This window comes from Onychostruthus taczanowskii, unplaced genomic scaffold (assembly GCF_017590055.1).
Source record: "Onychostruthus taczanowskii isolate IOZ18803 unplaced genomic scaffold, ASM1759005v1 scaffold51, whole genome shotgun sequence".
Taxonomy (NCBI): domain Eukaryota; kingdom Metazoa; phylum Chordata; class Aves; order Passeriformes; family Passeridae; genus Onychostruthus; species Onychostruthus taczanowskii.
In genome coordinates this window covers 4,345,500-4,373,159 of record NW_024502680.1, presented here as the reverse complement: position 1 = coordinate 4,373,159, position 27,660 = coordinate 4,345,500, and the positions used below count along the sequence as shown (strand labels likewise).

General features: G+C 46.1%; 1 protein-coding gene across 1 annotated transcript; it reads left to right on the top strand.

The window, feature by feature from the left end:
• The first annotated feature begins 445 nt into the window (after nt 1-445).
• On the top strand, nt 446-27,239 carry UBXN7 (UBX domain protein 7). Its single transcript, XM_041416338.1, has 11 exons — nt 446-558; nt 4,346-4,493; nt 7,046-7,113; nt 9,894-9,959; nt 11,968-12,080; nt 17,709-17,855; nt 18,279-18,369; nt 19,394-19,521; nt 19,865-20,258; nt 20,706-20,785; nt 22,345-27,239. The coding sequence occupies exons 1-11, from the start codon at nt 486-488 to the stop codon at nt 22,504-22,506; spliced, it is 1,470 nt and encodes a 489-aa protein (XP_041272272.1). The 5' UTR covers nt 446-485; the 3' UTR covers nt 22,507-27,239.
• Nucleotides 27,240-27,660: the final 421 nt, after the last annotated feature.

Genomic DNA, 27,660 nt, shown 5'->3' with positions numbered 1-27,660 from the left:
CAGAACCCCCGGGTCCTTCACCGGAGCGCTGCTCTCCAGCAGGTCAGCCCCGGTGCTATTCCTGGGTGTCCCCCTGCCCACAGCACCTGGATCTGCACTCGGCCCGCGGCCTGCCCAGCCCCTCGCCGCGCCGCGGGCCTCTGTGATGGGCTAAATCCGCGTGGGAACCCCGGGTGCGTGTCTTGAGAGTGCCGGTCCGCCTCTAAGGCCCGTGTCCCCCCTTGGAAGCGGCGGGTCGGGAATTCCGGGGGCATTCCCAAGGAAAGCCGTCGAGGCGGCGGGGGGGGGGAGAGGAAGGAGGGCGTTGCCACGGCAACTCCCGCCTCCCGCGCGGCCGGAGGGGGCGGGGCTTATTACCACGGCATCCGAGCCCCCCCGCCCTTCTCGGCGGCAGACGGGGGAAGGGGCGCGCGCGCGGGCGGGCCCCGCGCATGCGCAGCGCGCGCCGGCCGGCGGCGCGTGTGTTGTGGTGCGGCGGCGGCAAGATGGCGGCGCCCGGGGGCTCGGCGGGCGCCGCGGCGCTGAGGGCGCTGGTCCAGCAGTTCACCGCCATCACCGGTGGGTGCGGGGCGCGGGGCGCGCCGAGGCCGCGGGGCTTACGCGGGAGGGTCCCGCCCGGCCCCCACCCGCCCGACGCGGCGGGGCTGCCCCGGGCCGGCCCCGCTCCCTGCGCGGCGCAGCGTCGGGGGCTCCGCTCGGTTGTTTCCCGGCGGCGCGGGTGCCTGTCCTGCTCCCTCCTGCCTCTGCGCTCCGCCCCGGCGGCCGCTTCCCGCTCCCGCGGGTGGCTCTGACGGCCGGGAGGGACCCGGCAGCTGAGCCCCGAGCCGCCTTTGAAAAAGCAGAAATATCCCAGAGCGCGGGCGGCTCGAGTTGGCGCACGGGGAGAGCTGATCGCTTTTCCGTGGAAGTTCGCGACAGGTGACAGCTCCTGCTTCAGGTTGTGTGCTTGGAGCTCTTGACCCACTTTGTGTTTAATCTGCTTCCCCGCAGTTACCCCTGGCTGAGGGCTTTGCACGTCAGATGCCGCAGGAGTGCTTAATAAGATGTGTCAACTAAAGAGCCAAAGGGAAGTGAAACTGCTCTAATTCGGTTGTCCAGACCAGCTCCGTTTCAGATTGTGTCCGTGTGCTTGGACACGCTCAAATCCTTAACAGGATGTAAACAGGGAAATTATTGATCGCTCAGCTATTCATAAAGAGTCTTTATAGAATAAACCTTTTAAACAAAAAGAACCTACAGCAATTATATTTTCAGTAATATGTGCCTGTGTGGGAGATATTTGCTAAAACCTGAGCCAGAACAGGCAGAGCTGTGCAGGTTTCTTCCTCCTGACACCTTTTATGTTTAGACACGTTTTATGCTCAACACCAGAGAACCCCTCTATGCTTTCAAAATTAAAAAAGAAATAGCCTGCCGGGCTTCAGCCATCAACTATTTAGTGGAGTTTTGAAGTTTTGTTTTTACCTTTAACAGAATTTAAGGTTCCATCTAGGAGTGTGTGGAGCTTGTCTGGCTGATGCTGCTGTGGTGTGCCAGGTGCTCACACCTCAGTGCTTTGTGTTAGTAGCTTTTTCAGCTCGGAGTTGTAAGCGTATGCAGTCACTCCTGTCTGTGGGGAAAAGGCTGAGGGAATGCTCTGCAGCATCAGGGATGAGGAGAAACAGTCATTGACACTTTTCTTTGATCCTGATGGCAGAATTGTGTTTCTTTGGTGCTCTCGTTCAGGAAAGTACTGCTGAGAGAACGTAACTCCTGTGTGTCTTGATGCCTTAATTTCAGCTTTCATGTTTTCCAGATTCTGTTCTGCATTAGTGTGAACTTCACATAAAGTGTTAGCAAGTTCTCCTCACAGTTTAGTCAGACAAAACAATCCTTTTTCCAGCCCCAGAATCAAGGTCACCATTGCAGCTTCAGGCCCAAAATGTATAAACAGCAGTGAATTGAGGAGAGCAGACTGAGAGGGTGGGACTTCATAACCTGGAGCTGGAATTGGACAATTAACCCCAATATGGAAATGGACCAAAACTTAAAAACATATGAAAACTAGTGACCCTCATCCATCTTGGGTGTAGCCACAGCCAGGCTCTTGTACTGCCCAAGGTGTGTCCTTTGAAGGCCTTTTAATAAATCCCTACTTTAATCCTTTAACTCTGCCTTGCCTTTGTTCTAGGTAGCCTCTCAAGGCATCAGTCTTCCCCAAGGAAATGATGGGATAGCTGTGAAATTTGCTTTGAAACTTGACAAATATTTAGAATTTTCTGTTTTGCAGCACGAGGACTGAAAGCTTTGATATGGTGGCCCTTCCCTCAGGAATGATGAGGAATCAGTGAAGGCACTTTGCTGTATCAGTGTCTCTTTAAATAATAGCAGAGGGTTGAATTATCATTTTTCTTGCAGTTCTTGCAAATGAATGGCTTTGCATGACTCTGCAGGGAGGTGTAGAGTGGGGTGTTTGTGTTCCAGGCTCACAGGTGTGGTTTCATTGCTACAGTTAACATTGAAAAGTGCTGAAAATGCCAAAAAAATAGTTTGAGTGAAGAACCTGAACTTCTCGTTAGTTTTTTGGGATGTCACTAGTTTTTATTTTGCACTTTCTTTGGCTCAGTTAAAGTCTTAAAAATACAGCTGCCTGTCATGCCAGCGTGCTTGTTGTGGCAGGTTGGGTGTTTTGGGAAACCAGTTCCCTCAGTCAGTTTGGCTTTCTCCGTGGTTTGATGTGCAGGTTGTTTAGAACTGATTGATCTCCGTAGTTTCAAAGTGTATTCTGTGTTCAAACCTGAGCTTCTTGAGTCTTTCCCAGAAAATCTGAGAAATGTCTGAATATGTTTTGCCCAGACTGATGTTGTCTGTGAGCCTGGTTTTGTGCACAGTGTTGTTGTCATTTTGGTGACTTGCTGTGAACTTAGGAAGAATTCCTACAGATCCCAAAGCTGCTCCCAGACTGGTTCAGCTGCATTTTACCACTCTTCCTCTCTACCAACCTTTCTAAAGGAAAATCAGCTCTTTGGCAGTCCACCACCTATGGAGAAGGTGCTGTAAAGAGTTGATTTGCAGGAGAGCTTCTTCTCCTGAGGGAGCTTCTGCTGATGGGATGGTTGTTGAGGAGATGTTGGGACATAGAGGCTGATCCTCTGAGGAAAGACAGGTGATGTTAGGAACTGTTGCTTCATCTTGAGCAGCAATATCAAAACTGGGATTAATTGCACTTTGGGTGTTCAAAGGCAGTCTGGACAGGGCCTGAAGCATCCTGGGGTAGTGGAGGGTGTCCATGCCCATGGCAGGGTGTAGAACTGGATGAGCTTTAAGCTCCCTTCCAGCCCAAACTGTTCCATGATTCTGTGATTTGAATAAATGTTAGTCATTATACAAAGAACTCTGTAGAAAAGTATTACTTTCTCCCTCTTGGCTGCTTTTTTTTTTTCCCCTTCTTACATAAACTGAGCTTCTGCTGGTTTGATTTTGCCTTTCAGCAGAATCAGTAAATCAGAGTGTCTTTTCTTTCATTTCTAAATGTCTGTTACAAGTGGATAAAAAATTTTAGCAGCTGATTTAATATTCTTCCTGTTAAAATGTTAAGTCAGGTTTTCATTTTTCTTTGTGTATGCCTGCTTGTGTTGGAAAATCCATAGAATTGTGGAATGGTTTGGCTTGGAAGGGACTTTAAAACTTATCTTGTTCTACCTGCTGTGATGGTCAGGGACACCTTCCACTGTCCCAGGGTGCTCCAAGTCTGGCCTTGGACACTTCCAGGGATGGGGCAGCCACAGCATCTCTGGGCACCCTGTGCCAGGGCTTCAGCACCCTCACAGGGAAGGATTTCTCCCCAGTATCCCATCCAACTCTGACCTCTATCCGTGTGCACCATTCCCCCTTGCCTGTCCCTCCATCCCTTGTCCCACGTCCTCACCAGCTCTCCTGGAACCCCTTTAGACACTTGGAAGAGGCTCTAAAGTCTCCCTGGAGCCTTCTCTTCTCCAGGTGAGCACCCCCAACTCTGCCAGCCTGGCTCCAGCCCTCACAGCACCTTTGTGGTCTCCTCTGGACTTATTCCAACAGATCCATGTACCAGGAAGATGTCTGACCTCTAGAAGGAAGTCCAGATCATGCTAAAACCCCTCAGATGGTTTCCTCTAGGTTTTCAGTTGCTGACAGGAAGAAGCCTGGCAGTCCTGAGTGCAAGCATTCCCTTCCCCCTGAGCTGTGTATGTTTGTCTCCTTTCACAGTTGTGCTTCAGGGATAAATGGCAGCTGATGAACTGTTCCTCCTAATTAATAATGCTTTGAGAGAGAAAGCTGTTCTGGGCTCTTCCAGTCAAAACGCTGTGATTTCCCTTTGGCATTCCAGGTGCCAGTGAAAGCGTGGGGAAGCACATGCTTGAAGCATGCAACAACAACCTGGAGATGGCTGTCACCATGTTCCTGGACGGAGGAGGGATAGCAGAGGAGCCCAGCACCAGCTCGGCAGCGGTGTCTGCTGCCCGCCCGCACCCCGAGTACGTACCCCGCGCGCGGCCGTGCCAGCCCGGCCCGCCCGTGGCACTGGGGTGGCACGGCCGCGCCGCACCACAGCGCTGCACGCTGCTTTGGTCTTGGGCAATTGATTGCTCCAGTCTTCTGCTTTGTGGGTCTCAGGCACTTGAGGAGTTTTCTGGAGATTTCACCTGCTGTTTTTTACAAACAAAGCCCAAGTCATTAAAAGAAGGATCCAGTAATAAGAGAGTCTTTCAGCAATCTTGCTTTATACTAGTTTGGCAGTTAGAGAGTTCTCATGGTTTCGTTCTTATAAATGCAGCCACCTTACTCCCATTTCATAAATTCATGGAATTTAAGGTTGGAAAAGACCTATAAGATCACCAAGTCCAGCCATCAACCCAGCACCACCACCATGTTCACCACTAATCCGTGTCCCCAAATGCCACATCCATGTGTTTATTGAACTCCTCCAGGGATTGTGACTCCACCACTGCCCTGGGTAGCCTGTGCCAGTGCTTTACAACCCTTTCTGTGAAAAAATTTTTCATAATATATAACATAAACCTCCCCTGACACAACTAAAAGAAGGATCCAGTAATAAGAGAGTCTTTCAGCAATCTTGCTTTATACTAGTTTGGCAGTTAGAGAGTTCTCATGGTTTCGTTCTTATAAATGCAGCCACCTTACTCCCATTTCATAAATTCATGGAATTTAAGGTTGGAAAAGACCTATAAGATCACCAAGTCCAGCCATCAACCCAGCACCACCACCATGTTCACCACTAATCCGTGTCCCCAAGTGCCACAGCCATGTGTTTATTGAGCTCCTCCAGGGATTGTGACTCCACCTCTGCCCTGGGTAGCCTGTGCCAGTGCTTTACAACCCTTTCTGTGAAAAAATTTTTCATAATATAGCCATGTGTTTATTGAGCTCCTCCAGGGATTGTGACTCCACCTCTGCCCTGGGTAGCCTGTGCCAGTGCTTTACAACCCTTTCTGTGAAGAAATTTGCCATAATATGTAACATAAACCTCCCCTGACACAACTTGAGGCCATTTTCTCTCATCCTGTCTCTCCTTACCTGGGAGAAGAGTGACTTGTGAGGGTTTTATAGTGGTGGTTTGACCAGTTTGGCACTGGAAAGGCCAGGCCTGTTCACCAGTATGCAGAGGAATCAGCAACTTCAGCACCTTCATCAGTCTCTGACACATCAGATGCCTGCAAAGGGAAGAGAATTTCCACTTAAGCATGGCAGAGAGCCTCAGTGCTGCCTATTAATGTGACTGCTTGAGATAAAGGGAGTATCTTGAGTGGTATAAATCACATTCATTAAATATGGTAAGTTAAACGTAAGCCAGGCTTTTGTCCTTATGAAAATCTTCCACTCCAGGAAAAATACAGCTGACTTAAAGAGGAAAATCCTCACCCCTCATACTTCTGAAGCACATGTATAAATTTAAATTTAAATGATTCTTTTAATGCTAACCTTTATAGCTGATGTGAAGTGCCTTCCTACTTGAACTATTAAAATAAGTATATATGTTAGTGTTCCTATTTCTAGACAACTTTTGGCTCATCAGTGACTCCAAATTTTTCTTGGAATACTTTCTCCTTTATACTCAACACCCTCCAGGTGCTGATCAGCTCAGTGTTCCTCCTAGGATGAGTAAATGTGTAAATGGAGAGTAACTCGCTGCACAGAGCAGTCAAAGATGTGGAGGGGAAGAGCAAGGTTAATGCTGACATCCTGAGTTAGCTTTGACCTGCATTGTCAAGAGCTGCAAAGTGCACTCTTCACTCCTTGGAAGTCTGGGGGAAGAGGGAGTTCATAGACAGGATGTAGCAATGGATGAATCCTTCTGCTCATAGATCCATGGGCCAGGTGGCCGCACTGTTGTCACAGAGATGCTTGTGATTTCGTTGTGATTTCCTCTCTTCTCCTAATTGTAGTTTTGAATTACCTGTGAGTGTCTGCAAGTATCACTGACTGAGCTGTTGACATGTGAGGGAGCCCAGTTATGTAAGCCAAGAACTGCTTTAGAAATGGGGGGAAGTTGCCATCTTCATCTGGTTTTCCTCCTGGAAAAGAGAGAGTGTGACTTTCAGGTGGAAGCAAAAAGTCTTCTGACAGACAAAAGCTGGTAATGAGGAAGATATTTTTTTCTGTGTAGCTAGCAAGGAAAGTAGGATGGCAAGTGGATTTAACATTTTTTGGTAAGGTTTTAAAAACATCCAAGTTCTGAAAGTTATTCAAGAACAAAAAATGTTTAGATATAGATTGACAGAGCCTGGGATCAAGTCACTCAGGGGTTTGTGTAATGTTTTATCAAAGGTCATCCATGCTAGCTCTCAGTGCACAGGGTACCAGGTCCAGCAGCAGTGCCATGAGTTGGAGCAGATGCTCCCTCGAGATCCCACTTAATCCCAAAACTTCATTCTGTGCAGTGGTACAGCAGCACCTTTAACTGGTTCAAGTTGCAGGAGCCTTGGAGCACAATGAGATGTGGTTTGTACAATATTTGGAATATTATCATCTCTCTGATTTTTCTTTTTTGTTTCTTCTCCTTTGATAGGGATGAAGTACGAGCTCCAATTCCTCAAAAGCAGGAAATCTTAGTGGAGCCTGAGCCCTTGTTTGGAGGTAGGCTTGTGTTCTTATTTTGTTTCTGTTTTCTTTACCTTGAGGTGAGCTAAGTGACAAAAGAAAATCAAAACTTGTTGAATATGAAGAAATAACACCATTAGTACTGAAAACCTCACACACAAGGGGGATGCTTTATTCCCAGGGGTGCTAATTTGCTACACAAATCTTGTTTCATGAGACGTGAGGTGGCAGCCAATTAACTTAATTAAGTATACATCTGGGAGTCCAGAACTGTGGGGTGCTGCTGTGGAAATGTTTGAGATGCTGGGATGGAAGATGGATTCTTGGCTTGTCCTCTTGAAAATGAAGGGGACAAATGCCTGATGACAGATCAGAAAGAAGGGCTGAACTCTGTGATTGCTCATACCCTTCTCCATTTCTCATGCAGGAATTTAATTTGCTCTTTAAGCTGTGCTGTGCAGCTACTTTTCTTGTCTCTGTCCTTCTCATGTGGACCAGGTCATTTCTGGGCTGCCCTTTGCCATGTCAGATGGATTGAGAGCTTTGCCCTTTTCACCAAGGAAGACTGTGCAAGTGCTTGTCACTGCAGTGGTCTCACACCATGGGAAATGCTCTTTCCTGTCATTTAGCTCCTGTGTTAGAAAGGAGAAGGAGACCAAGCTTCGGGTGTACCCTGGAACTGATTTTTTCTTGACTCTTTTTCAGCATCAGAGAGGTGTTTATCCAGGATGCACAAGCTGAGGGTGGTACAGAGGGAGACACAATGCCAGGCAGTACAGGTGCACACCACTTCCCTTTTTGCTGGACTTGCACTGATAGCAATATTTGCTTATCTATTTTTAGTGCTTTTTAGCAATTTTTTTCCTGTCTGTTTTGAGAGCTGAAAAATTTTGACTCCTTTAATATGCTTCAGTCCCATCAGAAAATGTTTATTCCTCAGGCAGAATATGAATCACTGAAATGGACTAACTTAGCTTCTACATACCAATGTGAGATGCATAAAGTGCCAGCAATTTGAAATACACACTTAATTTGCATTTGGGCAAAAAGGGAATGACGTACAAAGTATCTGCTTTCATTGAAGTGTTTTTGCACTTCTGTGAGCTTTATTGATGTAGTTCCATGACATTGCCCTTGCTGCTGAAAGGCCACGCTGTCAGCAGCAGTGAAGCTGGACTCTGAATGTCTCAGCCATAAGATGCAGTGACATGAAAACAAGGACACACTGTGTTTATCTAATCCTTGCACTTCCCATCCTACCTGGATTTTGGAAGTAGGGAGTTTAGTAGCAGAGGAGGGCAGTTCTGCAGCAGGAAATGTGCATCCAGAGGAAGATGCCCTGCTGTGCCTCTCTGAAGACAGAGGAGCTCTCTGCATTTTTCCTGTGGCCCAACAGCGTTTTTGACAAAGATCTGTTCACTCCTGTGGGTTATTAGGATTCAGATGTGCTGATCCTAATGCTTGGTGTTCTTACACCTACCTGTTACACACTGATCTCAGTCACACTGCCACTGACCATGCTCTGACCTGGGTCAGTGATTTCCTCCTGGCACTGTCTGATCCAGCAGTGCCACTTGTGTTTGTGGCACAGAGCAGCCTGACAGAGTAGCTGAACCTGAAGAGATAATTGGTCTCAGCTCTGGGCTTACAGCAGGGGAGGTGGCAGTTTCTGTTTATAAGCTCAGGTTTTTTCCACCTGAAGAGGTGACCCTGTGTATTTGTGCCCTGCTGGGTACGTGGATCCCATCATTCAGTACAAAGGATCCTCCTGGATTGCTGAGAGCCTCTTCACCTGTGCTGCCTGGCAGGGACATGCTGCTTTTGCTGAAGTGGTCCTTCAGTTGCTGTTCCAGCTGAGTTTGGGTTGTTCTCAGCTTGGCTTGTGCCTAAGTACTCAGGGTGAAGGAGACCTTATTCTCTGGAGTTGAGAGGTGTTATTCCCCAGCACATCCCTTGTTCAGATTTGCTTTCTTTTTCCATGATTGGCTGTATCATCACATTTCCATTGGATATAGGTTGTATTTATCTTACTTTAATTTGTTTATTATTTATTATGTCTTGTAGCAATTGGGCTTTGAAAGTTCTGTCTTTCAGTTGATGGAAAAGGAGATAAATAGCTGGAATAATCTTGGCAGGCAATTCTGTTTTCCTTCCAAGTGCAGTGCTTGTGCTGTACCTTAGGACTTCAGTGGGACATGAGGGTGCTATTTCTGATACCTTCCTGGCTCTCTGTGCAGCTGCAGATAAACAGTTCTGATGGTTTCCTTGCAAATAACTGGATCTGCTGGAAGAGTGTGGCTGTTCAGTCCACCCAAGAAGTTGGGACAGGATCAGGATAAGAGTTTAGAAAAGAGTAGAAATGCATTGTAGAAAGAAGAAATGTGCTTCTTCATTAAAAAAAATATATATACATATATATATAATGGAGTTTAACCTTTTGAAGTTTTTCATCCCCTTGAAGGCCTTGGGTAAAATCTTGACTGGAATTGTGACAAGGTGATGCTGTGACAGCACTGCCCCTGTATGCTGAAGGGTCCTGGCAAGCCCATCAGAAGGGGCTTTAAGCCTCTCTGTATTGTTGATGCATGTTTTGTTTCTGGGCTAAGGTTTGCTGGAGGAAGGATGTGTTAGGAAATGGAATTTACAAATTACCTTCTGCCTATTTCCATCCGTCTCCAGCCCTTCCCAATGACCTCTACTCCCACACAGTCCCTGCCTGGGGTTCCTATTCTGTTTTCCTACATATGTGATGGAAAGTTCTCATATGCATTATTTTGATAATATACTTTTCAAATAATTCTTTAATTTTTTTAAAGCTCCTAAAAGGCGCAGACCTGCTCGCTCAATATTCGATGGCTTTCGGGATTTTCAGACAGAAACCAGTAAGTGTCTACAGATCAGTAAGCCTGATATTTTATTTTATTTTGTTACTTTTAATGCAAATAAGATGGAGAAATCATTCCCGTTGTAGGATAGGACAGCTGTCAGTTGTTGAAACATTTTTAAATTGCCATTGTGTAGCAGGATACATTATTAGAAGTATAGAAACATGGAATTATGATTAGCACGGTATATTCTGTCTGCTTTGGTGTTGCTAACTCTCAAAAAACCCCTTTTTCCTCTCTAGAGGGAGCTGAAAAGGGGGAAGAATCCTAACACCCACGTAGAAATTAAATTAATCCACTGGATATTTCTTGGCTAGGCAGTGGACTTTCTGGCACTTGAATTACATTGGAGTAGCCCTGAGGCTTCCTCCTTGAGCACGAGGTTCTTGTGGCTTTAATTGCTGTTTGCCCTTGGCTATTCATGCACAGAGTCTCCAGATGCCAAAGCACTGGCTGTTGTTTCACCCAGGAGGTGTCACAGAATGTGATTCTGTGACAGCACAGCACCAGGTGTTTCACATCTGAGTTATGGCTGTCGTGCTGATGTTGCTGGAGCGTTCCTGAGGTGGAACCACAGAATCAGGAAAGTTGGGAAAGTCTTCTGAGACTGAGTCCAACTGTTTTCCCAGCACTGCCAAGGCCACCACTGCCCCATGTCCCCAGGTGCCACACCCACATATCTGTTAAATCCCTGCCAGGGTTGGACAACCCTTTCCATGAAGAAATTGTCACTAATATCCAATCTCAGCCTCCCCTGGTATGACCTGAGGCTGTTTCCTCATCCTGTCACTGGTTACTGGGGTCCATGGACCACGTTCCACACAGTTAGGGGTTGGCTGCCAAACTGAAAATAGGTGTTGATAGTTACTTTCTTTCCCCTTTTCGAGTAATGAGGAACACAACAAGTGTTGAAATCACTGGCAGCTTTGTAAGTGAAAATGCACCATGTACAGAATCAATACCCTTAATTTTTTTTCTCACCATCTTCCAGCCTGGACTAGCAGAGGGTGTTCCAGCCTATAGCAGGAGGGGGTGCAACTGACTGATCTTCAGGGTCTCTTCCAAACCAAACCACCCTGTGATTCCACTCTTAAGACATTTAGAGATGCCCAACACGTGAGAGATACACTGTGAGGGCTTGTGGTGAAACTTTATCATGCTTTTTGGCAGAACTTGACAGGTGAACATCACCTGGCTGTCTCTGGAAAAGCAGCCCTGGCCATGAAATTCCAGATTATCTCCTGGTTCCCAGGGCTACTCCACAAGGATGCTTTATTCCCTGTGTGTCTGCTCAAGCATGGTTTTTATGCTTTGGCCCTTCCACAGTGGAAAATTTTTGGCCATGGCATAGTTATTGCCCATTTCAGCTGATCTGGTTCCATCAAATACATCATGTATCTGCTGTGATTCACCTTTATTATCCATGGTCCTGTCTGAGCAGGAAATGTGTTCTGTATTGTTTCAGATGGAATCGATACTCTTTAAAAGAAGCATCCAAAGAGATTTCTCCACGTAAACTAAATCTGTTTGTTTCTTTCTTTTCTGTGGGATTGCCCCACAGCCAACTAATGGAAACACTACAATAGAAATATTCCTTTTAAAAGTTATATTGCTACAATCTAGCTCAGTTTCCCATTTAAAAGCATCACTGGGCACAAGTCACGGCTTTTTTTTGGTTCCTTTGTTTTCAAGTATTGGTATGTGACCCCTCAGGTTTATTAAGATGTTGTTTAAAAGTGAAAGCACATGAGAAAGCTGAGGCAGGGAGGTTCAGCCCTTCCACACCAGCTGATCTTGTTCAGTGGGGTCTAACCCTGGGACTCTGTAGGAGATACCCTGGGATTTGCACTCACTAGCTGCCCTAGCCCTGTTCTCCCCAAACCTCCTAGGAGCTGGAGAGAATTTCACCCCAGAAGCCCTGTGTTTGAGCATTTAGCCAGTGATGAATGCCCCTTGTGAGTGTGTGTAGTCTAACTGCTGTCCCTTTCCTCTTGGGGCTGTGCAGTCCGGCAGGAGCAGGAGCTCCGGAACGGAGGGGCGGTGGACAAGAAGCTGACGACGCTGGCAGATCTCTTCAGACCTCCCATTGACCTGATGCACAAAGGCAGCTTTGAAACGGTGAGGGCTCACCTCTGGCTGCAGAGGGGAGGGTGGCAGCATGGATCCATGGCTGGACAGTCAGGAGGTTCCAAAGGCTGGGCAGTGAAAAATATTTGATGGACTGTGTATGGGAATGTTGGTGATGTATTGAAGGACTTCACTGATGATGGTGTCACCTGGATTGGACCCGTAAGGATCATCATGTCCAAGTCCTCACCATGCAGACCGCATTGTTTTGTGTTTCAGTCTCAGTGTGGAAAATCACATGTGGTGAAAGGCTTCAGTGAGCAAGGGAGGCTGGTCAGAATGGGAAAATTGCATCCCTTGAGCTGTCTCCATAGAGGATACAGAAAAAGCTGGAGTAAAATTGCTTTGGACAGATAGGTGAGGGAGGACCTTGCAAGGGGCAGTGTGGTTTGCAGCACAGCCCTGCTGAGAAGCTCAGGTGGAGTTAACATGGCTGAGTGGCTTCTGATACCTGAGTGAGTAGAAGTGTTTGAATGTGTCTTTGCCATCAAGCCACAGCTTCATCCTCAGTGGAGGTGTTCTATAAAATCACAGTGGTTGTCTTTTACTTCTGGTGGCTCTAGGGAATGTATCCCAGAGATACAGGACACTGTCAGCTTTAAACAATCTCAGGTGTCACCTTCCCTGACTGTGCAGGCATGTGTGGATCTATCCCTGAATTGTTATGATGTGGATCAATGACTTAAGTAATGATTAGAGAGCATGCAGATTGGTATATATTTTTGATTTTTGCATCCGTAATTTCCAGATATTTTTCAGAAATATCTGGAAATTCAGAAACTTTCTCCTGGTCACCTTTGAATAGATGAGATTGATGATGGAAATTATCATTATTTTTACTGCATGAGAATGCAAAGTAATGATTAAATGGTGCAATACAGTTGGAGAACCAGCTGCACAAGTCTGCACAACTGACTGACTGAAGAAAAATATTATTTACCTTGTTTTCACATGTGCCTTGACTGCTGTGCACAAGTGCTAGGGCACTGCTAGAGAGCTTTTGGTGAAACACTGTGTGCCTTTATGGAGTCTCCAGCTCTCATCCCATTACCCTCATCTCTCTTTTTATGTTTCCCAAATCACCAGGGAGCAGTTGCCTTGTCACTAACTCATGTATTTTGAGGGTGCCCTCCACAATCTCCTTAACAAAATTCCAGCTGTGAGAGGATGCTGGCAGAGAGCAGCAGTGTCCACCTTGGGAAGGAATTTGGTGCAGTGGGAGCAGAGGAGCAGTGGGAACAGAGGAGCAGAGGAGCAGCCTGAAGCAGGGTTTACTTTAAAAGATGTGTTTCAGGTCTTCCAGCTGATGGTGCTTGCTGAGCCTGGGGTCCAGAGCTGTTGGTGAAACTAGCAAATGTGTGGTTAAAGGCACCAGTAGGGGGAATTCACATGGCAACAGCCAGTGCTGCTGCAGGAGCAGTCAGCAAGTGCCCTCTGAGCTCTGCTGTGGAGTTTGAGATGGGTGCTTGTCTTGCTGGAAACACATGAAGAGTTCAGCAGTGTTGATTGTGGCATCTGTCACAGTCAGAAGCAGTGTCAGAGAGTGAAATAATTGATTGATGGATTTGTTTCTAAAGTTTCTGCATTCTTATTCAGTCCTGAAAGGTAATTTAAAAAAGGGGGTGGGCTGGGTTTGGGGAAGGGGTTTGTGTATACTCACATTGCCCTGTTCTGTGCAGTACCTGCACTCTAAAGACCTGCACACTTCCTGGTGTTGGCACTCACCTTGCTGTGTTCTTGTGCAGTTCCTTCTGCTGTGGGATACCCTTCATTTCACACTGATGCTCCTCAACTTCATTGTCATATAACTCTTCACACCTTCTCACTGTGTTGGCCATTTCCCTTTGTATTTTACCTTTTCTGACTGCAAACTGCTCTACTGCTTCAGCCTGGGACGGTGTAAGGCCTCAGTGACCACAGTCTCCCAAAATTCATCTCTAGCAAGCTGCTGTTGGCTTCTCCCTTCTCTGTATACTGAGATAAATTAATGTAAACCATATGATAAAGCAGAGATGCTCATCACATTCCAGAGTATCAAAGACTAAATCCTGTCACTGTGATGCTCTTGTAGATAAGCTTTGATCTAAGTGGGGTTTTCTTTCCAAGGTTGGTGTGTGGTGTGTTCCAGCCTCTGGAGGGGTGTGCAGGAACACTCTGCTGGGGTTGACCATGCACATTTATCAGAGAACCATTTAGGATTTAGGGCTTTGTTGGCAGGAGTGGTGACATCTGGTCTTACATATCTTTGTTGCTCATCAGCTGCTGCTCTTCGGGTACTGTAAGGTTGGTTTTTGATAGTAAGTACGTGTAATTATCTTTAGTTTTTCCCAAGAAACCTCACTTTTCTTGAGTTACAAGGGAGCTTTGTTACCAATAAGGCCCAAAATATTGCTGTTTCATTTAAACTTAGTAATACTGGCTTTAGGAATAGGTGAGGTTAACTCCATGGCAGAAAAAGTTTTGCGTGTTGAATTGCATTGTTTGGGTTTTTTTTTACCTGCTATATATGAAAAAGCATTGTGCTCCACATGCAGAACAGCTTATGATCACTGTACTTGTAAAGTTCAGTGTGTGACTGACTAAACTATTAGAGTTCTCCCATTAATGTGGACTCTGTTAGTGAAATAAATAAATTGCACATCAAACATGTCTGCTGGAGAAGAGTGTGGTTTTGTTCTCATCTCAGGCTGCTTTCAAGAATTGCAGGTGTTCTCTCTGTGTGCCTGTGATGTGAGAGATGACTGAATTTGAGGGGGACACACCAAATTGACTTAACATGCACTTCTTGTGGGCAAGGATGGTTCTGGTGTGTGCAGTTCTGTGCTTAACACTCAACAGGGTTTCAGTGAAGTGACTGAATGTCACATTGCAGAGTTTCAAGTCTGTCTGTATGATTTCTTTTTCCCATTTAACAGTAACCTTTTTTAGCTGCTCCCTGCTTTACAGCTGAGACTGAGGGTTTTTTGTTTCTGCTTAAAAAGCAGCAATCATTTGAAGCTGACCTGGTCACTGTATTGAAGTGGAGCAATTACCTGTGCATAAAGTGCTCCTGGCCTGGTTTGGTCAGCACAGCTGCAGGTACAGCTCAGGAGTGGCTGGGTGCTGAAAGGATCTGTGCCCTGCCCCAGGTAGGAAGGAGAAGTGTGGCCCAAGCAGGAGATTTCTTGTTTGATAATGTCCTGCTCTGACTCTCTGTCAGCTGTTATCTTCCCCACTGAGTCACACAAATGTCCGGAGAATCACAAGGTGCTGGCTCCACTTCCTTCTTCTCTCTGCTGCCTTGAAAGGATTGCATTTCAACAAAACTGAGCCAGCAGGAACCACCCCAACATTTCTAAACCATACATGTTCAGAGAAGTCAAATGAGAGGAAAACTTATTTTTAGTAATGCAGGAGCCAGAGTTACACAGGGAGATCCAGCACTGAGCATAAACCAGTTCTCACAGATTTTATTGTCTCACCAGGCTGCTGGTTTGCTGCCCTAAGTTGTAATGGTGAAGTGTGTTGGGCAGAAAGGGTAAAGGCACACTTAGGACAGATTGGATTGGTTTGGGTGGTTTTTGCATCTGGCTCCACTGGCTCTGCTCTCAAAGAGTGGCTGTCCTGTGCTGCCCTGTCTGTGGGCTCTGGGAGTGCCTGCCACTGACCTCTATACCTCAGAGGAGGAGTGGAATGGGGGTTGCACTTGGTGTTGGAAACAGAGGGTCTAAATCCACCAGATCCCAGCTTTCGGAATACACAGGCCAGCTCTTGAGCCTTCCCTTGTTGCTTGTCACTTACCAAAATGACCCTAATACAATACAATCTCCAAATCCATAGTGTTTTTTCTCCTCACTCTGTTGTCCTTCCACCCCCTCAGAAGAAGCCCTTGAGCTGTGTAAGAGCTGTGTGTGTGAGAGAGCAGCAGTTTAACTGTGTCCTTTTAAATTTTAAATCCAAAACCTGCTTTAGGAAGGAAGTTAAAAGTAGTTTCAAGAGCTCTGCCTGTTCTGCAGGTGAAAACTCAGTTTTGCAGATTTTCTTTGTGGAATTTCCTGCTTGCATCCTTCCAAGGCCCTCAGCTGGACAGAGCGGAGGTAGAGCCAGAGGTTTTCATTAATATTAAAAGATATACAGAGTGAGGGTAGAAGAATGAGATACACTTTCCAGCTTTGTATTTATGTATTTTTGGGAGTGTTCTTTTAACAGACTGAGAGCACAGGACTAAGGCAATCCAATTGACTTAAATAACATAAGGATTTTTGTTCCCTTTCAACTTGGGCAGTGCCTCTAGGCCTCATCTCATACTTGTTTCTTAGAACTAATTCTCAAAATGCAGTTAGCTCAAAACAAGTCCTTTAAATAAAAGCATGACAATTATATTTGAGACCCTTGCCAGTCACTTAGGTGTCACCTTCCCCTCTTTTCTCACCTGGTGACCTGGATGTAAATTGTAAATTTAGTGGTAAGTAGTTAGTGTGAGGCCCCTTGTGGGAATAGACTATTCCATGCTTCTACCTTCATATTTTTTTTCCTTTGAGTAATACAAAAGCTGCCTCTGCAGGGCGCTTGGCTACCCAGAGTGACTTTGTAGGCTGAGATTCTTGCCTTGGTGAAGCTGAGTGTGTGGGGTTCACACGTCTGTCTGTCACACAGTGGACAGGCAGACTGTTCCAAACTGCTCTGGCTAAAATTCATTGCAAAAGTAAAAACTTTGGTTTGGGGAACAAAGTAATGCCCAAACAGCAAAATCTTGCATAACATCCTCATTCCCCTAATTTTTTTTATTAAAAATAAATTCCTTTGAATTCCTTTGATTACCAGCAGGATGGTGAGCATAACTTTTAAAGTTTTTTTTTTTGTAAAGCAAAGAGAGTTCCTATGCCAGTTCCAGTCTTTCCAGGTGGTAAGAGCATTCCTGCTGTTGATCTAGCCCTCTTTTTTTCAACAGGTATGACAGTTCAGCGATCAGAATTACATTCTTGATCAAACTCCTACCATTAACTTGCAACCAAGCAATCAGACAGTGCCAGCTTTGTGACTCAAACCAGTAAGATTTCTTCCTGCGCCTTCCTGTCTCCCTCCCCACTTGCAGTCTGGATAAGCAGCATCAAAAAAGGATGCCTAATTGGGCAGTTGGACAGTCACAGAGTAACTCAAAACTTGGAGAGAAAAAGAAAACACGCAGAGAAGGGGTCCTGTTGAATCAATGCAAGTCCTCTGTCAATTATGCAGCCTACTTAACTAGATGGTCCACGGGTTTATCTTCAGACTGAGCAGGTCTTTGTTGTCAGATCAGTGGGACTGACTACACTTTTCCCTGAATAAATACTTTATTCAGCATCACCGTGTGTGTCCCCCCTCTGAGTTGCTTTTCCCACCCTGTGCTTGGCTTGTTGAAATCCAGCAGCTCTGTTCATCGATGTGATTCTGTAATTCAACCAGGCTCATTTAAAGCAGATCCTTCAGCCCTGCCTTCTGTTTTGTGGGTGCCTTTTCACTAGCTCTGTCCATCCTCCTCACTGTGAAGGGGTTTGGTGGAAGGTCTGGCAGTGGTAGAAGCCATCTCTGGTCATTGCTGGCATCGGTGCTGTCTGGTCCTTCAGCCTGATCTGACCAAGCTTTTCCTTCTGCTTCCAGGCCAAGGAGTGTGGTCAGATGCAGAACAAGTGGCTCATGATAAACATTCAGAACGTGCAAGATTTCGCCTGCCAGTGCCTCAACCGTGACGTGTGGAGCAACGAGGCTGTGAAGAACATCATCAGGGACCACTTCATTTTTTGGCAGGTCAGAAATTGCCTGGGGATGAATGTGTGGCTAACATGGTGCCTTGATAGATGGGACAGTGGGAAAAAAATTGAATTATTTGGGAAAGATGGAATTCTCCAGGTGAACCTGCAGAAAAGGTGTGTTTCATGGATTGTATGTAGTTTATGGATGGAGATGGAATTCCTGGACATGCATTTGAAGGCATAAACTGCCTTTCACTTGTGCAATCCAGATGTTACCATGTAGTTTCTAATACGTGGAGAGCTAGAGGCTTAATTCCAGCTTGTCTGAGTTAGAGGCTTAATTCCAGCTTGTCTGAGTTACTGACAACTGTGTGTACCATTTGCAGTTTATACTGTAGAAGAGAGAAAAACTCTGCATTTTCAAGGTACAGATTGTTTGTGTTCCCTCTCCAGCCACTAATTTTGCCCATTTTTGTAGGTGTACCACGACAGCGAGGAAGGACAGCGGTACATACAGTTTTATAAATTAGCAGACTTCCCTTATGTCTCCATCCTGGATCCCAGGACAGGTAAGACAAGTGGCAGCTGCTTTGCCTGGAGTTATCCATGGCAAGCACTGACAGTTGTAGGCTGGAATTCCACTTCAGGTTGTGTTACACTTGGCTGAAGAATCTCTTCAGGACTGACTCAGCGTGTTCCCAGAGGAACTAAGGGAATTAAACACCCAAAACTTGCAGAAATTTTGTGTATTTGAAGCTTGGCGAGTATTTTGCTTAGAAAGTGAAAATAGTTCCATCTGGTGGAAAAACTCTGAATTCTTTTTTTTAAGTCTTTCAAAAGCTTCTTGAAATCATGTGGTGATTAACTACAATATTTGTAATTGCTACATGAATCTGCTTTCTGCTCCTCCCACAGAGCTTTGTGAGGCTCAGCAATGACTTTAAATTGCTTCTTAATTTTGAAATGCCATTTCAGCTTTGAGTTTTTGTTTTGTTTTGCTTGTTTTTTACCTGAACAATCAAACCTCTCCCTCTTCTTCCAGCTCTTTCAAAGTTGTTGCTTTTTCTTTTGTATCCAGCAGCTTCTTTTATCATCATATAATGCAGCTGCCTGGTTATGTAATGTTGGTCTGGTCTCCTGTTTCTAAGGTCTGAAGTGATAGAGATGAGACCTCTGTGTAGCTGACCTAAACCACCCAAAAATACATACAATTTTTAATATTGCAGCTGAAGTTAGAATACTCTTCTTAGCACTTTCCTTCTGGGAACAGATGCTGGGGGTTAGAATCAATTTCGCAAGAATGAAGAAATGCTTGTTCATAAACTCAGTGGTTTTGTTTTGAGGTCAAATTCACCATTCTGTGCTCAGGTTCCCATAGGTTAAAAGAAAAGAATGGAAATAAACTGTGCCTGTATCCATGTCTGTCCCTTTTCAGGGGAGTGGAAGGAGGAAGCTCCATAATTATCAGGTGGTAGCCTGTGGGAAGCTGCAGTTCCTCAAACAGGGACTCTTGCAGCAGTGAGTTGGTGTGTTTGACCACTAAACTGCGGCGTTTTGCTGAAATTTTGTTTGATGCCACCTTTTGTTCCCTAGGCCAGAAGCTCGTGGAGTGGCACCAGTTAGATGTGACTTCTTTCCTGGACCAAGTGACCGGGTTCCTGAGCGAGCACGGCCAGCTGGACGGCCACTCCAGCAGCCCTCCCCAGAAATGCTCCCGCTCAGTAAGTGTGAGGCTCCTCAGCCTGGAGGAACACTCTGACCTGTGCTGGTCCAGCTCTCCTGATTTCCCAGACACACTCAAGGAGTTAGTGCCAGGGAATGCCTTCTCCCAGGGTCACTGTTTGTGCTTTTGGCACTTGGTTTGGATTTAGCAGTCAGAGTGTGAAAGGAATATTGATTACTCCATGCAGAACTCCAAGGAGAAGCCATTAATTACAGCTTAGCTTTCCCTGCTGTGCATTCCTGACAGGCTTAGTGGCTTCCCTTTTGGAAGACTGATGTCGTTTTGGTTTTCAGTACATCTTTGCAGGCAGTTGTGATGTGTGTGTTGTCTGCATCCCACAGGAGAGTCTGATCGATGCCAGTGAGGACAGCCAGCTGGAAGCTGCCATCAGAGCCTCGCTGCAGGAGACCCATTTTGATTCCTCACAGGCCAAGCAGGAGAGCCGGTCGGACGAGGAGTCGGAGTCGGAGCTTTTTTCTGGAAGCGAGGAGTTTATTTCTGTTTGTGGGTCTGAGGAGGAGGAGGAGACAGAGATTCCAGCCAAGCTGAGGAAGTCTCCACACAAGGACTTGGGGTATAAAAAAGAGGAGAGTCGGAGGCCTCAGCCTGAGCCCTCTGCAAGGACTGAGCCTGGGACAGCGTCAAACCACAGAGTCCTGCCCTGCATCGATGCAGGGGCACTGGAGGAGTCACCTGACAAGCCTGAAAGTACCTTCCGGGGCCTGGATGTGAATGGTAAGTGCCCCTTTTTAGTGCTTTTGTTGTGGCTTTTTTGCCTGAAACTGTTCATGAGCTGCCAAGCCTGCTTTCATCCCTTCCTTTAAAAATCCCCTCTGATTTCCTACCTCCTTGCCAGCAGACATGTGAGTGATTCAAGGGCAGCTGTGCCCCAGCCTGCAGAGCCCTCTGGGTTCCCTGGCTCGTGTCCTGCCCAGGAGTAAAATCCACTCTGGTGTAGCTCAGGTGCTCTGGGCACTCTGGCTGGGGTCAGTCACTGCTGCTTTGGAAGAGTCCTGAGCCTCATGTGTGTATTTGAGCATTGTGGTAGAAATTTATCTCCACAGGCTGGAGCCTTGAGTTTGTCTCCAGTCCCTCACCCTGCTGTGCTGTCCCACCTAAAATCTACCCAGGAGCTCAACTCAGCTGCCCTGGTGTTAACTTGTGATAAATTCCTTTGTGTAGGACCAAAGGCACAGCTGATGCTGAGGTATCCAGATGGAAAGAGGGAACAAGTTTCACTGCCTGAACAAGCTAAACTTCTGGTGAGTGCACTTAATGGGAATCCTTGTCTGAGTAGAGGAAGGATGAAGCTGGGGAGACACTGTGGAAATCAAATCTAGTGGGAGAGGTGTATCCAGGGAGTGCTTGCACTGTGTTCCACATCATTCCTCTCTGGTAACTGCTGGCTCTGTGTGTCTCCACTGCAGCTTGGGGTTTGTGTACACGCCAGTGTCTTCCTCAATCCCCACACTGCTCATTTCCATTATAAAATGACTCTAAATGGCTTTTACATTAATCGTTAATTACCATAAAATGCTCTCAGCTTTCTCATGTTTCTAAAAGTTGGTTTCCATGGTAAAATCAAAGGCAAAACTCCTAATTCTCCATGTCTCCCATCATACTTCCACCCCCCCTTCTGGACATGGATGTTGGAGCAGACTTTGGAGGAAGTTCTCCCAAAACAAATGTATTACAGAATGTGGTGGTTTTGCATGGCAGGTAGAATTTTGGTCAATTACTGTGCCTCAGATGTGTCTCAACTGTGCTTTGTGCTCCTGATCTTGGAGAAGTCCATGTGAATGGCATTTCCATCAAAATTTTCCAGGTGCTTACCTGGGAGCAGAGTGTAAAGAGGTTACTGTGCTCCTGTTTGCCATGAGTTTTCAGGAGACAGTGGCTAGTTAAGCTCATTTAAATGTAGTCAGTCTAACAGCTGGAGTCACAGGGAAGGCAAATTCACACCTCATCAGAAGGATTTTGTGTAGGTTTGGGAGAAAAGTGTCTGTCCCTTACAGAAAATGGGGCTATTGCCTAGCCAGCAGCTCTAGGAATGTGCAGTATCCTCAGCCCATGTTCTCATCCTTGACTCTTCTGCTTGAAAATAAAAGGAAAAAAAAAGTTTGACTGCCTTTTGAATGCAGCTTGTTAAGTAAATTTGCATATATTATTAGATATGTGACACTTTTGAATACTTAAGCAATTCATTTAGGCAGTACAAAAGTGGAATATTGAAATAAATCCTGACTTTTGGTTTGGCTCCTTTTATTGACTGTGGAAGTTGAAGGAAATTTATCTCAGCATGTGATTTCCCTTCTGCTCTACAGTCAGCAGAGAAATTTAGCTGAGTCAAGGTTTGTGGGTAAAGACATCTTCTGGTTGCAGAGCTGAACAAGCAGCATTTGTGCTCATCTCATGTGATCTTCTGGAGCCTTTCAGTCAGATCCAGATTGAGTCTCAGGTGTTTCTTTGTGAGCATCATTTCCATACTGATTTTTTTCAGCCTTTAGTTGCTTCCATTTTAAAGCTGACCAGAACTAGCAAAAGAAATTGCTTAAGGAGACAGTTGCAGTTCAGGAGTTTTAACTCCCCAACACTGGTTTTAAAAATGCTTTATTTTTATTTTTAATCATTTTGTTGTTATCGACAAAGCACTGGCTTCCTTACACACATTATTTCCAGGAGGTGCTTATGCTTCCAGTATTACCACGATGCCCTTTCTTTCCCTCTAGAAAATAAAAAAAAGGCAACACTTTTTAAAGGAAAACATGATTTGTTCCCATTCTGACTTGTGTGACACTGGCTTGCCTTCCTTTCTCCCCAGGCTCTTGTGAAACACGTGCAGTCCAAAGGATACCCCAACGAGCGCTTTGAACTGCTCACCAACTTCCCTCGGAGGAAACTCTCCCACCTGGACTATGAGATCACGTTACAGGAGGCAGGCCTGTGTCCTCAAGAGACTGTCTTTGTGCAGGAAAGGAATTAGCACTGTGGCCTGAGTTCTCCCAGCCTTGCTCCCTCTCCTCTTTGCCTGGGACAGGAGTCGTTAAATATGCAGTTAAGGGTCGTGGGATTGCAGTGCTGGAATCAGGCAGCTGGCTGGCCCTTCCTTCTCCCTCCTCCTCTCTCTCCCTCCCTTCTCCCTCTCTAGTGACCAAATGAGAGTGCTCTGAGTTTTATTTTCTTCCTCAGCTGCAGAGAGCATTGGGAAGAACATCTTTCCTCTGCTTTCCTGGAATAAAGTAAAACGGTGATCTGTGTATCCAGCGTGCTGGAGCTTGGAGTGGCCATAATACACAAACCCTTCTCGCTGCTATTCTTAAATCTCTTTTGTTTAATTTATTTTTGAAAAGAGTGTGTGATGAGGCATGGAGGCATCTCTCTGTGAGGAGAGGGCATAACCTTCAGGGCAGTCTTTCCTTTGTTTGGATTCCCTACACAAAAGGTCTCCGTTAACCTTCCAGCCTTCTCTTATCCAGCACTCTAGTTTTGGAAAGGAGTTGGGTTGAGCCATGCTAAAATGCTCTGCTCCATCTAATTCAAAGGCTTCTAGATTGCCTGCACGTTTTCCTCCTGCTTTTAATTGCCAGTGGACCTAGTAAAAAAACCAGCCAACCCCCCAGAAATCCAGCTGTGCTCCATATGGGACTGACTGCTTGGCCCAGAGGGAAAGCTGTGAGTCCAGTGCTGGAGCAGAGCCAGCTCCTTGGAGGGGGTGGGTGGGTTATCCATGTTCTCTTCCCAGCATCCTCAAAGTGTCTCCTTACTTGCTCTCAGGATTTTGCAAATAACAAGGGTACTGTAAAGGTTTTGGATTCTCTGAACACACCTGCCACAGAGACCTGACAGTCAGTTGGCTTTTTTCTTTTTTTCTTGGAGTGAGTGGCATTACAGGGGTTTTACAGCACTGGCAGCATTGAGCATCACTTAATGCTTCATAAAACACTTCCCAGCCTGGTGGCTTGAACTCCCTGGGGTGATTTTTGTTCTATTTCTGTGTTCATCTACTGTCACTTACCTCTAAATTTGGAGGGCTGCATGGAAGGCTGCTCCTTGATGCAGGCCTTCCTTTCAGCTCTGGAAGCTGGCACCACAAGTCAGTGCCTGGTTTTCCTCCAGTGTCTTCTCTAGACATGGAGCTCTTGGCCAGTTGGTGTTTCAGCAGATGTTCCAGTGGGACAGGAGTTAACTGGCACAGCCCTCAGCACAGTGTGGTGGATTTGTGTATTTACAAACTCAGTTTAATGTGGTCTTCAATCACTGAGGAGGAAGGCACATGGGACCTGGCATAACTGCTGACTTTTTCTGCCTCTCTCAGATGATTGTCTTTGTTAAAGACTTCAGTAGTCAGAAATTTACATACTCCAGTTTTTCAAGATATTTTGCCTTTGATTTCATGCTAGCATCTGTACTTTGAAACCTTTAAATGCAAGAAATCACAGAAAATGTCTGGCATTCCCCATGAAAACTTCAGCTCACAGCTGTCTCCTGCTCCTAATTGAGGTTTGACATGTAATCATGCAATTTGAGAAGTTGATTTCCCTTTCTGCTGCAGGATGTAGTGTCAGGAAAGCAGAGTCTCATCTCAGTTTCCTGACCAGTGGTTGATGTGACACCAGTTGTCATCTTTGGTTTGTAAAGATCCCCAGGTGTGGGGCTGCTCCCAGCGTGGGGAAGTGAGGGGGGATCTCATGTTTGGCCTGTGGAGCAGCAGTGGCACCTCTAGGACTGAAGGATCCTTTAGTTCCTGGATATCCAGATCCCTAACCCACATTTCCATGTAGACCTACAGCTCCTGAAGCAGCTCCAGCTGTCTGGTTGGAATAACAAGTCCCAGGTGTGGTTTACTGGCACCTTCCCTCCCCTGCCCCTCCTGGGCCTGTGTGTGGGGCTGGGCTGAGCTCTGTGATGAGACCAGGAATTGCTCAAACAGGGGAAAGAAGATAGGGAAGTTGAACATTGACACTGAAAATGGCATTTTCTCGTGGTTTCTAAGAGTTTGTTCTGTTCCAGGAAACTGGCTTGGATTTTTTGTATCTGTCTCACAGTGTCGTTTTTTCTCTCACCTTTCTTTTGCTTTGCTTTGAGAGCAAGAAACAGAGAAAAAAAGTTTTTAAGGAATACATAACCCTGCATGTGGCTCTTCTCTTTGTTCATTCCTCTCTCTCTCTCCTTCCCAACCAAACAAGCCCAGTGCCACACAGCAGCTGTGCTGTGGGGGCTGAAAGCTGATGAGAAGCTGCACCAACCACGGTACAACCTCTTCAGCTCTTCATCCCTTTGGAGGAATGTGTTTTGCTGGCCTGAGGAATGTGGTTGAAAACACAAATCAAGTCCTGCCTGGGACAGGACAGCTCGTGGCAGTGAAGGTGATGGGTTGGGCAATGTTTAAAGAGCCTTTGAAGAGTCACTTCTAGATGTGAAATCTGAACCTCTAATTGCCTTTGCTGGAAAAAATGTGTTAAATTTGGTTGGGAAATACGATGTTGAGCTGTGAAGGACAGAGGAAACCAATCCTTCAAAAGCTGTGGTTTGTGGCTTCCTGTGAGTGTCCCTGGGTCAGGATTTGCTGCAAGGGCTGGTAGGCAGCAGAGGAGCAGCAGTGCATGGAGGCAGTGCAGGTTCTTCTGAGTGGAGAGCTGTCAGGGATGTTGTGTTGGAAGCTGGAGCTCCTTGCTGCTGGTGGAGATGTTCCCTTTGCTGTGCTCTTCATCTGACACAGCTCTGTTTTGGGATCCCATTTGGTCACGACCAGGATCCTGGAACAGAAGGGGAAACAAGCTCTGCCTCTCCCTGCCAGGTGCAGCTGACACATTCACTTCCCACTTCAGAGGAATACAGAAGGATTTTGGATCTTTCTGATGCTGCATGGTCTTATGTCAAGCTGACTGACTCACAGCATTCCCCACTGACCTAGAAAGGGCAGGTGGAAGCTGGGCCAAACATGTCTGGCCATACTTGTGTTATTTTCTTTAGGCTTTGAACCAAGGTCTGTGACTTTTATGATTTCTGACATTCATGGACTGCACTGCATTGCTTTTCCTGCTAAATCAGTTCGGTTAACACCACTGATGTTAGAGGAATGTCAGGATCTGCAGGTGGCCTTGTAGATACAGTTTTCTGTAAAAGGCATCCAGATGTAACATTATTCCTAAGTAGATCTAAACAGGAATTTTCCATCAGCTCTTTCCAGAGCTCCCTGACCTCCTCCTCACTCTTAGGGGAAGTGACACCTCTCCTTTGTCCAGCTTGTGTTTCACAGGGTCCACATCCTTCAGTGAGTGATTTGTACACTCAGCTTGCCCTGGCACTGGTGCTGAAGTGTGTACCTTTGCAGAAAAACTGGGTTTGGTGCAGGTTTTAGTAACTCAGCCTCTCTGCTGAAGGATCTCAAATTCCTGTTCCTGCCAGAGCTTCACTGGCACTCGGGCAACAAGGGCTAAATTAAAATCAGTTTTCTTTTGGGGGCAGGGCAGCATTTGGGCTGTTTGTCAGGTAGCAAACACTGCAGAGATGCTTGAAACATGGTGGTTTTTTGGTAAACCACATAAAAACAAAATATGAACGTAGGGACCTGTGTAGGAATGTCTGTGTGAACAGGAAGATCTGTATCATTTCAGGGCCTCATCACTTCATTTTTATTCCTTTTTATTTTGTGCTAAATGTCACTATTTTATTCTGGTTTAACCCCTGTTTAGTGAAGTTGATAAAACAGGCAGTCTGGTCCTTCAGGCAGTCTGATCTCCTCCAAGTCTGGTCCAAGAGGAGAAGGGGTGGCAGAGTTGTGCTTTAGGTGGGTGAAGGGCAAAGCTGCTGCCCTTAGGGATCGGCTGTGCCTCATCTGGCTGTTCCCACAGGCTCAAGTCCAGCCTCTGCTCTCCCTCACCCTGTCTATTTATTTATTTTCACAAGTGATTTTCTATAAGTGGAACAGCTCCTGTTTCAAAGGCAGCACAAACTGATGCTGAGCCCTGTGCTGGCTGCGTTGTTGGAAGCACCCACAGGCCTGTGTGCATTTGGAGCTGGGGAGGTTAATGGATGCCCTTTCTGTGCTGACTTTTTTTCCTGTCTCCTCTTGTCCTTGGGATGCTTGGTGTCTGTGCAGTCCCAGCAAACAGAGCCATATCTATTTACACCCACAGGGCTTCAGTCAGAGACTGCTGCACCTGACAGCAGTGCCTCGACCTGCCTCGGGTCATCCACTGTGTTCCATGGGCACCTTGGAGGGGAGGACAGAAATTGGGGATTTGGTCGCTGACAGATCACTGGGAGTGTCTGCAGTGAGGGAAAAGTCACTTTGTAACTGCTTGTGAAATGGTGCCCAGATTGGAGGTGTGGAACTGAAACTGTGTGGAGCAGGGGATGAGGTGCTATTTTTATAGACCAGATTTATATGAAGAACATCTGGGTAAAACTCAACTCAGAGACACCAGACTCTAGGACAGATGATTTTTTTAAAAATGAGGCTGTTTCCTGGAACTGGGGAACATCCAGTTTCTAAGGGACAGCTTTTCACAATGGTCAGTTTATTCAATAGTTGCAACTTCACATGGGAGGAGGGAGAGGATTAATTTGGAAGTTTTCAGCTCACTGTGCTGGGAGGGACCAAACTCAAGGAAACCTCTGATCTATATACACAACTGCTGCATTTTTTATAAATATATGTAAATGTCCTATTGTAATATTTGATCCTGGAAATAAAACAAACTGTTTTCAGTAGCTTTCTTCAGCTCTTGTTTTTTTGGGGTTGGGGTTTATTTGTTGGTTTAGTTCTAATGGAATCTGTCCCTGTGTTATTTGTGGAGTTCCTGAGTTCTTCCTTAAGGATACTGGGCTAGAAGGATAAGGAGCTGTTGATGACAGCACTGCCCAAGAAAGCTTCAGGCTGTTGTAGAGGATAGAAAATCTTGAAATGGGACAAACTTACAGGACCTTGACAGGAAAAATACCTGTATGAAAATGAGTAAAAAGAGGCAGGGCTAAGTTTTCCATCCTTCCCAATGGAAGAGCAGAGGAAATGGGGCTCTCTGTTCTGAGCTGTCAGTGTCCTCCTGGTACAGGTGGTGGCAAGGCAGAGCCTCTGGCTTGTGCAGCTGAGTTTGGGCTCCTTGGGACGTTCCTGTCGTGGCCTGGTGTGAAA